We start from the raw sequence: 12,333 nt of genomic DNA on the forward strand, positions 1-12,333 counted from the left end.
TCTTACTTTTCTAGAGCCATCCCCCCTCACCCCTCCTCCCTTTTCTTCCTGCAAGTCAGCACAACAATATTAATAAAAAATTTATTATATGCAGAGCACTAAAGTAGTGAGTCCCCCCCCCCCCCCCCCGCGCCCCACTACAAGATACAACCTCAGTACTTTTTATTAGGCTTACCAGAAGGACACAAAGAATGGAAAATGCCAATCCTTCTAACAAGGCAAAAGTAGATTTCATTAAATGTTTTGTGAGTTCACAGTAGGAGCAGCAATTACAACGATGAATAAGAAATCACCTGTATCCTCTGGTTGAGGACACCCACTCTCTGGTTGAGATGTCAGAAGAATACTAAGCATTTTCTTTACCTTTCCTGTGATACCTATTCTGGGAGACAGATAAGAGGATTACTACCAGGAGTAGTTTAATTTCATCACTCAGAACTGAACAATAAAATGCTAATACCCACACCATTGCTTATATATGAATAGTTCAGAGACACACAGTTGGTGAAATTTCCCTCTAGGGTTATCTATATATTGTTAGTATGTCATAATTAAACCATGGATAGAGTCTTCTTTTGCATAATACTGTGTAATATTTTGAATGAAGGAATAATTGAATTTCTAATAATCTCAATGTAAGTGGGTACAATTGCTTATTGAAAGGATACTCTCATTGTTTTGATACTCTCTCGTTTTGAATTAGACCAGATTTTTTTTTCTCAGCACTGAAGGTATCTACATGAATAATAAATGAACAACTAATATGAATTATAGATGTGATCTAATGGAGGTAGATATAGTTCAGTTGGATCTCAGTCCAGGGGAATGTTTCATATGTTAAAAGATGGATTTGATTTCATTTTGACATGGCATGATTTGAATAAAATCTATTTCACAATGCTAAAGCCAGTTATGGGTGAATACAATTATAAGCAAAAATAGTATACCTTAGTACTATCAAATAGGGTATAGGATGAAAATAACATCAAAATTAAACTTGCCTCCTGTACTGTACTTGAAAAATGCAACTAACAACCTCCCAATTCAGTCGTTTCTAGGCAATGTGAATTTTTTTGTATATTTTATAATTAAGATAGGAAATGATCATTTAGTGTATTTCCCAAGGGTTGCATTTGGTATAAGACATAGGATTATGTTTAATTCATTTGTGAAATACATGTACTAAACCGTCCAACATGTAATGGGGCTTTTTTCTTCTGAATGGTTCATAAACTGAATTTTCTCTATGACTTCAGCTTTAAGTATACTTTGTGTCAAAGATCTGAGCAATAACTTGATGTCATCAGCATGCATTCTTTCTGATTCCACCAGAACAATAGCAATGACTAAAATGAATTATTTTGTGCTTCTGTGAAGTTCAGTAATAGATGAGAAAGGATTTGTATGATAATGATAATTTTATTTTGTTCATTTTTTGAGTTGTGATTTTAAGAGATGTAAAAATATTTATTATTAATTCTATTCAGAAAACACTACTTCCTTTTTTTTTGCTGTTTTTTCTTTCTCTTCAAACAAGCGAATGCCATTCTCTAAGTACGTGTTAGTTAACTAAATAAGCATATCTTGTCATTTGGTTTATTTTGGAATGAGCTGGACTTACAGAACAAAGATCACTGACCCACTTGGTTCCTTTCCTAATATTTCTTTTAGGTGTCCTTGAAGCATGGAGTATGAAAAGGGTGGTTTTGCTAGCTGTCCAAGGAGGGGTAATACCTTAAGGGCTCTATTAGTTTGCTAGAGCTGCTATGATGAGTACCACAACTGAGTGGGTTAAACAATAGAAGTGTATTGTTTCACAGTTCTGGAGGCTTAAAGTCTGAGGTCAAGGTATCAGCAGGGCCACCTTTCCTCTGAAGACATCAGGGAAGGATCTTTTCCAGGGCTCTCTTAGCTTCTGAGAGTTCCATGGCTTGTCATACTGTAAACCCCATCTTCAGCTGTTATTCTCCTGCTGTGTGGGTCTCTGTGTCCAAATTCCTCCTTTTTATAAGAACACAGTCATACTAGATTAGAGACCACCCTTATGCCCTCATGTTAACTTCGTCATCAACAAAGACCTTATTTACAAATAAGGTCACATCTGTAGGTAGTGGAAGTTTTTGGGGGGGAATAGAATTCAACCCATCATAATAGCCTTAAAAAGTGACAAACCAATGAAACGTATGAAGGGAATTTTAATCTAGTCAGCTGTTCTCTGGAAGATTTTCTTGTGTCCATTGAGACTGATAAAATGGTTAAAGAGAATCCTTCTTTAATGTCTTTCCATTTGGGGAATTCTTGTGTTTAAAAAAAATTTTTTTTAAATTTTATTTTAAGTAAACTCTATTTCACAAGTAAGGCTCAAACTCATGACCCTCTGAGATTCAGAGTCTCATGCTGTGCTGACTGAGCCAACCAGGCACCCGAGGAATTCCTGGTTTTTAGCAAATTTTCCCATAAAGCAAATTTGAGCGACATGCATCTTTTATGCTCCCTTTCTTTTACAAAACTAGAGGTATAACTACATAGAAGAAAAATAAGAGTAAACTGAAATGACAATAGTTTCAACAGTTTTAGCACGGAATTAAGATAGTGGAATTCTGAGCATTGTTGTACATTGGCACATTTCGCCTTTAGGTGATTGTAATACCAACAGACACTTAACTTTTTTTGAGGAGTGGGCAATCCATTTCATGAACTCCAGGGACACCTCTCCATGACATGATATCACAGCTTTACAGTTCCAGACTTCCTTCTAGTACTGGTTCAGTTTATAATTTCGTAGTGCCTGTTATAGTTGACCTAAAACCTCTGTTAAGACTTCAAAATTTAAATTATTATTAACACATTTTAAAAGTAGGAATATTTAGAATAGAATAGTTTCCATCAAATTGTCACTTGAGGGGCTTTAAGACTGGGCAGCCCATGTTGTACAGAGATATTAGCTGAGACTGTGAGGAACATGGCAAAGTAGTTGGCTGGAGGAAGGGGAGTGTGAGGGAAGGAGGAGGGATCAATTTTAGGTAATAAAAGAACTTTATTATTAGGACAGCAGTATAAATGAGTTTACCAGGCTTTGACCTTTGTGGAGTGCTTCATTGTTCCATCCTATCTTTTTTTGTTGTTGTTGAGCTAAGGATATTTCCTTTTCTTCACTTTGTAATTGTTCACCTATAAATTTGTGCAGATGTATAGTCCTGCAAATTTGCACAACCCATGAAGTGGGTCCTCCACTGGAGGGTCAGCCTCAGATGTAGATCCCTGGAAAGTCACTTCTATCCTGTTGGCAGTGTATAAAACTTACTCAGGCTGTCTTACACTTCTGCCTGGCTAATTTATTCCCATAAAATGTTTGGTAGATTAGTTGCAGTATTTCAAATTAGAATAGAATATTTCAAATAGAATGGTGAAAGCCAACATGACATAATGCATGAAGTGCATTATGCAAAGAACATAAATGCACAGACATGAAAAAGACATAAAATGCAAAAACAAGGCAGGGTCTTTGCTCAGGTTCAGAGATGGTAGAAATGACAGGAATCTAGGAGATAGTTGGAAACAGAGGAACAGTAGGAAGGATGAGAACTGAGGAAATGGTCCTGTCAGTTGATTTGGTCCAAATCTTTATTATCCGTAAATTGAGGGAAATGCGTTACATGCATTTTTAAAGATTTTGACCACCTTAACCATTCTAAGAAAATAAAAATGAAGCAAGAACAGAGTAAAACCAAAACCAAATAAAAACTACTTATCTTAAATGTATGTCAATCCTTTACTATTTTGGAGCATGTATTATGCTGATAGTTTTTAAAGTGCTCTTTCAAATAATTATTTGAAGAATTATGAACTGCATGGAATTATGTACCATTAAGAACTACTCACTCTGATTCCAAAGTAGATAATTTCTCAGAATATTTTAGAAATTGTTATGGCCTTAAGAAAAGGATAAACTGGGGCGCCTGGGTGGCGCAGTCGGTTAAGCGTCCGACTTCAGCCAGGTCACGATCTCGCGGTCCGTGAGTTCGAGCCCCGCGTCAGGCTCTGGGCTGATGGCTCGGAGCCTGGAGCCTGTTTCTGATTCTGTGTCTCCCTCTCTCTCTGCCCCTCCCCCGTTCATGCTCTGTCTCTCTCGGTCCCAAAAATAAATAAAAAACGTTGAAAAAAAAAAAAAAGAAAAGGATAAACTACTTTGAGGGCTGGGGGATGGAAGCACTACTGGAAAGGTGTGTGCCTTGCAAATGTTGGTGTTGGGAATGGATTCCGATGGAGAAGTCATTAGCCATTGACATGCAAATTGACTTTCCAGAATTGCAAAAATTTGTATTCACTTGTTAAAAAACTGGATGAACACTCCACATTTCTTGCCATGAAGCAGATACAGCTAAATGAATCCAGGCTTTCACAGCATGTTTGGAGAATCTGAGGAATGATGGAGGAACTGATAGTTGACCTGGAAGCTGTTTCCAGCTCTGTCACTGCATTCTAATGATGTGAGGGTGATAATTATACTTTATGCAGAGTTTTCTATGCCTTATCTCCAAATGCCTTAATCTTTAGATGCTATGTATGCATCATTTCTTATTGGTAGCTTTTTGGTGATTTAGGCAGTATATTACATTTTTTATGATTTTTTTAACACGCACAAGTAGTATTCCAGTTTGTTTTCATTGCTAGAACTTTCTTCCAACCCTTTGACTCGAGTAATCTAGTGGAGGAGGATTAATAGATAATAGATCAATTTAAATATCATTTCAAATAATGTTTGTTTGAGGTGAGCAAGTGAATTCTTTGAGCTGAAATAAAATGCTGGCATTTGCAATATGCATAATATTATGTAGGTCTCTGTGGAAGAGATTTTGTGATTAAAAAATCATTAAAGCTCAGTTAAACTCTTCAGACATATTTCTTTAAAAATGTTGTGCAAAAAAAAAAAAAACAAAAAAAAATAAATAAATAAAAATGTTGTGCAGTTCACACTCTTCATTGAGCCAAACAGGGCTTCCTCCTGCTTAGTGAACTAAAGAGGTTTGGAATGTGAGTGATTAAGATTTATCTGCCATGTGAATGATCCATGCCCATGCTCTCTCCTGAATAATCAGGATTTGGCAGTGTAATGTGTTCCTTCCATTTAATATTGTCTTAATATTGTTTGAATTAAATGACACTTTGTATTTATCATGAGAAATACAATATGTGTTTCTTAAATAGTTTCATTTTTAAATGATGATGACTTGGAAAATAATAGTGGGAGATGCCTGGGCCCCTGCAAATGAAGTGAATGGATAATTTGTGAATTTAATATTTTGGAAAAATTATTTTAAAGTCAGACTTTGAAAAAACTTTGAAATATGCAAAATATGACAGTTTTTTGATAGAACTTAATTTCTTGATTATCTGTGAAATGATAAGTGCTTCTATCTCTGCTTAAGTGCCTGACTTGTGGCCTCCCAGTAGCCACTTTGCAAACCAATGGCAATTAGAAGGGAAACCTGAATTCATCTACACTTTTTTGTTTAAGTTTACTTATTTATTCTGAGGACACAGAGACAGTGCAAGTGGGGGAGGGGCAGAGAGGAGAGACAGAGAATTCCAAGCAGGTTCCCAGCTGTCAGCCCAGACACCTATGCAGGGCTCGAACTCATGAGACCGAGACCGTGAGATCATGACCTGAGCTGAAACCAAGAGTCAGACACTCAACCAACTGAGCCCCCGCAGGCACCCTGATCCATCCTCACTTTTATGGGATGTTATTTTTCCTGGGGTGCTTGCATTTGTTTTTTTTTAAATTTTTTCTTAATGTTTATTTGTGAAAGAGAGAGAGAGAGAGAGAGAGAGAGAGAAAGACAAAGCACAAGCAGGGGACGGGCAGAGAGAGGAAGACACAGAATCTCAAACAGGCTTCAGGCCCTGAGCTGTCAGCACGGAGCCCCATGCAGGGCTCGAACTCATGAACTGTGAGATCATGACCTGAGCAAAGTTGGTTGCTTAACCAGCTGAGCCACCCTGGTGCCCCATGAGGGTGCTCGAATTTTAATTTTGACTCTTTTCAAGACTGGAAAGAATGACTCAAGTCGTGATCTCTGCAGCAGCTGAGTGAAGATGGTGTGTAAGGGAAGGCAAATTTCCAGGGACACTCATTATACCAAACAATTCTACCTAGTGGCAGTTTTCCTAAGATTGACATTAGGCAATGTTTTTAACACCACCACCTTTTTGAAATTATAGACATAATCTTTAGAATTTTCATGACTACTGCTTGAAGTTAAAAGGGGAAACAGCATTTTGCTCTTTAGTGATGAACAAATCCCACAGAAGGAATATATAACGCAGTCAGTTACAACTAATTTGTAAATAGAGCACTGAATTTTGTTTCTCTGCTTCTTATCTATGACCTCATGTGAAGTGGAAGATGATGCACAAATGATAATCATTTTGTATGGGATATAATCCAATATTTGGGATGTAACATCAGACATTAGTCATACTCTTCCATATTGTCCCCTTTTAAAATGTAATTGGACTTTCTGTTTGCTTAGCTAAAGAAGAAAACAGAAGTAGTATTGACACCATGAAGTCAATTATCAAAAAAAATAAACTAAAAAAAACTAAACTAAATAAAAAAGAATCTGCTAAACCCTCATTTAAAGAAAGAAGCGCATGCCATTAACATGGACACTGAATTGTTCTGACTGGATCTCTCACCACTTATGTGGGAAAATCATGTTAACTAAGGAATGGTGAAGTAATAATGTTCAAATGCTGATTTGCTATTAAGGGATTTTGGGATTCTTTTCCGCTTCAGGGTCAGTACGACTTCGAGGTGGCAAAAATGAGTTTGAAGGCACAGTGGAAATCTATGCGAACGGAGTTTGGGGCACAGTGTGTAGCAGCCACTGGGATGATTCCGATGCATCAGTCATTTGTCACCAGCTGCAGCAGGGGTGAGTTCGCCCATCCTTGACCCGATCAGGCTGCTAATATTTGCAAATAATGGTGGGCACCCGTCACTGCTGTGGAAAGATGACATCTTCCTTCCTTCTCATGTCCCTTATTCTCCCTTTTCACAAGAGTTATAAAGAAAGGGCCGCATGTGGAAGGAATGCTAACCAGAAAATATGCAAATGCTAAGTGGTCAAAAGTCAAAAGCATCTTTTGCTCTTTGTCTTTAACATTAATTGTTTAGTCCTAGGAAATAAAGAATTTGATTCTGAGAATTGTAATTTCTCAGTAGCTCATGCAGCCCTAGACTGCTGTCATTTGCATTTAACTGTCTACTTTTAGCCATCCACAGCTTACATCTTTTTGTGCGTGAAGAAGGCGGTGTTTACCTGTGCTTCCATCCCGAAATGGGTAAGGGGTGATGTCCAGGCCTGGGGGTTCTGTGCTGAGGAGGTCCTGCTAGAGAATGGCTGCTTTCATCAGCCCCAGCAGTGCCCTGCAGTGACCGTGGGCTTCTTGGCTGCTCCAAGCGCTCTCTGTGAAACAGTCTGTCCCCTCCAACTTCCAACAGCCCTGGCACCTTTATGCCAATTGCCAGGGGATTTCACCAGGAGCAGAAGGCTCCATTTCGGAACACAAGGTTTTGCTTTTGTGGTTGCTCTTATTGTTCTGTTTTTGTGTCTCATTTTTTTTTTTCTAAGTACACATGCCAGATGTTTTTCTTGGCCTTTATCTCTAGAGATCTTTAGAAAGTGTGGAAAATATCTTGTTTTGAATAGACAGGTCCAAAAGACTGAAAGAAAATTTTGCAGTTTACAAATATTTTGGACTAATAATCAGTGAGTGGTAATATCTAATATGATGATAGAAATGAAAAGGTTAATCAACTGCAGTCAGATCAGTAAGACATTTAATCTGCCCGCCTCCTCCTGTCTTCCCACTAGGAAGCTTTGCAAACAGAACTTCAGGTAAGGGGATCTGATTACTCTGATTACTTATATTATCTCTTAGTTGTCCTTTTATTTGATTATTATTATTAATAATCTCTACACCCAAAATAAGGCTTGAATTCACGACCCTGAGATCAAGAGTTGCATGTTCTTCTAACTGAGCCAGCACTGAGCCAGGTGCCCCTCAGTAGTCCATTTTGTAAAAAAGAATTGTACAATTAGATCAGAGCAGCTCAGAATTATTGCTATTAAGACATGTTCATATTTTTCTTAAATGTTTATTTGAGAGAGAGAGAGAGAGCACAAGTGCCCATGAGCAGGAGAGGGGCAGACAGAAAGGGAGAGAGAGAATCCCAAGCAGGCTCCATGCTGTCAGCACAGAGTCCAAAGTGGGGGCTTGATCCCACGAACTGTGAGATCATGACCTGTGCTGAAACCAAGAGTCAGTCACTTAACTAACTGAGCCACCCAGGTGCCCTAAGACATATTCATATTTTTGATATATCCTGAATGTTTACTGTTTGGGTTGATGGAAGCTGTTGTATGGAGACAGTTCTAGAGATTACCCTGTTAATCAGATAAGCATTTAATCTTTTTAAAATTTAATATAAATTTCTAAATATTAGAAGTTACTTATAAAAGATGTAGATTAGGTGAGTTAAAGCAGAGCCCATCTGCATGTTATTATTTTATTCATTGGTTTCAAAGTCTTGCTAGCAAATACTACATATAAGGCTTTAAAAATTATGAATGATCACCTCTCTTGATATTATCTTGCTTACATGTAGTAATAATAATCATTTTGAAAATGCTGGCCTAAAATATTAGAGTAGGAAAGAATCTTTAAGCATCCAGACCCCTCCTTTTATACATCAGAAAGCAGAGCTTACAGAAACGTGCAGCTTAGAGTAATTTGCAGCTGAGTCCAGACTAGAATCCAAGTCTCACGGAGCCACACGACACACTTCTACAAAATCACCAGGCTTTTCCTTAATATCTGTAGTATTTACCCATTTTCCCCTAAAATTAGCTATAGGTAGTAAAGGCACATGCATACCATTAGTCCTGTAAGATTGATTAAAAAGACTCATAAGTAATCAACCCAAATTTTGATCTCCTGAGTTTTGACTTGCTTGAAACTTATGTAGTTTTTTTTTCTTTGTTTTTCTTTTCCTTCCACATCCATCTTTATTGATTTCTTCGATTTTTAAAAATCTAAATACTTTGACAAAAAAAATTCACCTGTATTTGATAAACCTAACCTCAATCATTGTATTTCCAGAGGAAAAGGAGTAGCAAAACAAACCCCGTTTTCTGGACTGGGCCTTATTCCCATTTATTGGAGCAATGTCCGTTGCCGAGGAGATGAAGAAAATATACTGCTTTGTGAAAAAGACATCTGGCAGGGTGGGGTGTGTCCTCAGAAGATGGCAGCTGCTGTCACATGTAGCTTTTCCCATGGTAAAAAAAAAAAAAATCCTCTTTTTTTAACTTTCATTATGTTTTCAACAAAATTCCAGATGATAAAATTGTCTTCGTTAAACCATTTCCTAAAAGAGTTTAAATACAGACATAAGCCTGAATCATCATATTTTACAGTCAAATAGTCTTCAGTTAGGAGTGCGTCTAACATTCTGAATTCCATTTGACTTTCAAATGGTATCTCACTTTTAGTGTGTTTTCTCTTTTCTCTAATTTGTTTACAGAAATATTATATATGAAACATTTATTTTGCTAATGGAAAGTCATGATAGAATCAAGATGGAAAATCATCTTGAAATCAAATATAGAATACAGAAACTACAACAAAATATTGTCACTATATTTATAGGATAGAATATCATCATGGTACCATTATTCTCCTTTGAGTTGTAGACAGCACATTCCATAATATGGATCACTGCCTTGGATAAAGGCTCCTTCCATGCACCACACCCTCGTTATGAGATGATGAACTATATGGTTTCAGTACACAAAAATATGCATATATTCATATGAACATAAGTAAAGGACGGACTAGCTGCTTTTCATGACGGCTGATGGGTTTTCTGGGGATCATATTTTAATTTTTTTTAATGTTTATTTTTGAGAGAGATACAGAGTGTGAGCAGGGGAAGGGCAGAGAAAGAGGGAGACACAATCTGAAGCAGGCTCCAGGTTCCAAGGTGTCCGCACAGAACTGGATGTGGGGCTTGAACTCACAAACCGTGAGATCATGACCTGAGCCGATGTTGGATGGTTAACCAATTGAGCCACCGACGTGCCCCTGGGGATCATGTTTTAATGATCTGACAAGCACACAGAAAATCATTTGAAAGAGCATTCAGTGAGGTAGTTGACTGTCACAGCACATTGTCACAGCATCCCTTCTTGCATTCCCTTGGAGACGGAAGCATGATCAGATATCCCAGGTCCTAAAAAGCTAGCAGCCAGCCCAGGGCATTGGTTTCTGTTGGAGTACAAATATCAGGGGAAGAATGGAAAAATTTCTCACCACAAAAAAAAAACCAGAGTCTCAATTTAAAGTAATTCCTATGAATTGGCTGGGAGAACCATTTGGAAGGTAGGGGACAGGTATGTGCTCAGAGAACCACAGTTCTTTTTGAGTGGGCCAGGTGCGTGTTAAATCTTGGTGTTTTGTAAATTTTTCCTTTTCTTCCTTTGATTCTCCACTTTTGGGTAATGCTGCTTTGAGCAGTGCATCTTTATGCATTGCTGCCTCAAGGATGATGTAAATTGGGCTCAATAATGCACTGCTTTTTGTAGATTATTACTTGTACTTTATGTTCAACCTGATTGGTAAAATGTTTAACATTTTTCAAATAGTGAAGTAAATAATATGTTGAAAACTAATTATTTTTCTTTCAGGATATCTATCTACTTAAGAAAATTCCTTCTTCTCTCTGTCATCTATCCACCTGTTTATACTCAGACTGCAAAGATAAATTTAAGGTCATTTATAAGCATCTATAAAAATGTAGGAGGTTGAGATAAGTTAGCAGTGAGAGTGAAAAAAGATCCAATGAGAATGAGAAAGGCTCAAATCAGCAAACACTGAGTCTACTTCAAGGCACAGTGAGTGATAGACCATAAATACACTTTTTTTGGTTTGCAAATTACATTTAGTGTTTTGTCACCAGTCTTTGTTGCTTTTCCAACACTTCCTAAGTAGGAGATTGGGTAGCAGTATTGGGTATAGGAAGTAGTAATCTTAATGAACATGTCTGGGAGTTTTATTTATCCATAAGTTAAACATGAGTCAACTACCTCATTGAATTCTCTTTCAAATGATTTTCTGTGTGCTTGTCGGGAGGATGTGGGATGTTGATGTCATTTGGTCTTTGAGTTTTTTTAATATTTTCACAATTACTTATACAGCCAGAAAAATGCCCACATGCTTTAAAATAAAACATGAAAACACACAAAATAAGGTAATATGCCATACGGTTCTGGGTTGTAGGTGATTTTAAGTTTCCTCTTAAAAATTTTTGTTTTTCTGTTATCTCCAAGCTTACCACAGTGGCAGGGGGAGGGGAGGCAGGGGAGGATATTATAACTTAAAAAACTTATACATTTTTCCATCATTTTTTTCTATGTTTTCCAAGCTTTTTAAAGGAAAAATAAACATAATGTGCAAATTTAAGTTTCTTACCACCAGTCAGCCATCAGTTAATTATAAGAAGCTAGTATACAATATTGAGAACATGTATATTTATTAAAACTATCTTTATCCTTTTATAAATTATAAGTACTAGTTGATTTATATAAATGAGCTATATTCTAAAGATCAGAATGAGTAAATGTAAATATTCACTGGTCTGAATCTGTGCTGCAAAACTCAAGTATGATATTTGAATATAAATATGAATATCCCAATACCGTTTACAGACAGCTGCTTACACTATGGAGGAATTAGAAGACTGTTTCATGTGGATAAATGATTAGCATTTGGCAAAAGCTGCAATTAAATTTCTGAATAGGGGCCCAGCCTATTCTGAACCTTTTACCATATTACATCCTTTATTCTAGAAAAATTATCCTGGCTTACTATTTCCCAAACACATTCACCTTTGTGCTTCTTTGTGCTTTTGCTCATCCTGTTCATTTTTCCTGAAATGCACTTACCCCATCTCTGACTTTTGAAATCCCATCCATCCACCTTGGCCCTCTTCAGATAACAGCTTCTTCAGAAGAGATTCCCAGACTACCTTGCTTCTGAATCCCTACAGGTTCCTGATGATCTCTTCTCTGTACTCACTTTGTTCATGTCCTTAGGTAGTGAACTTCGTGAAGGTGGGGTCTGTCTAGTGCTCCTATGAATGCCCTGCAGCCCTGCAGGTGCCTAATATCTGTTTGTTAAACAGAACTGAGTGAATGAATATTGCTAATTATTTTTCCATGTTTGGGATATTCTTTCTAGGTTTTTAGCTATCACTTGTCAGCC

General features: G+C 37.2%; 1 protein-coding gene across 1 annotated transcript in view; it reads left to right on the top strand.

Annotated features, from left to right (window-relative positions):
* The window catches only part of PRSS12 (serine protease 12), a 77,585-nt gene that overhangs the window by 6,545 nt on the left and 58,707 nt on the right, over positions 1-12,333 (top strand). Inside the window, exons 2-3 of the mRNA XM_030313170.1 lie at positions 6,803-6,941; positions 9,172-9,350. Of these exons, the coding sequence (XP_030169030.1) occupies positions 6,803-6,941; positions 9,172-9,350 (318 nt within the window). The remainder of the gene's footprint in view (positions 1-6,802; positions 6,942-9,171; positions 9,351-12,333) is intronic.

This window comes from Lynx canadensis, chromosome B1 (genome assembly GCF_007474595.2).
Source record: "Lynx canadensis isolate LIC74 chromosome B1, mLynCan4.pri.v2, whole genome shotgun sequence".
NCBI classification, from domain to species: domain Eukaryota; kingdom Metazoa; phylum Chordata; class Mammalia; order Carnivora; family Felidae; genus Lynx; species Lynx canadensis.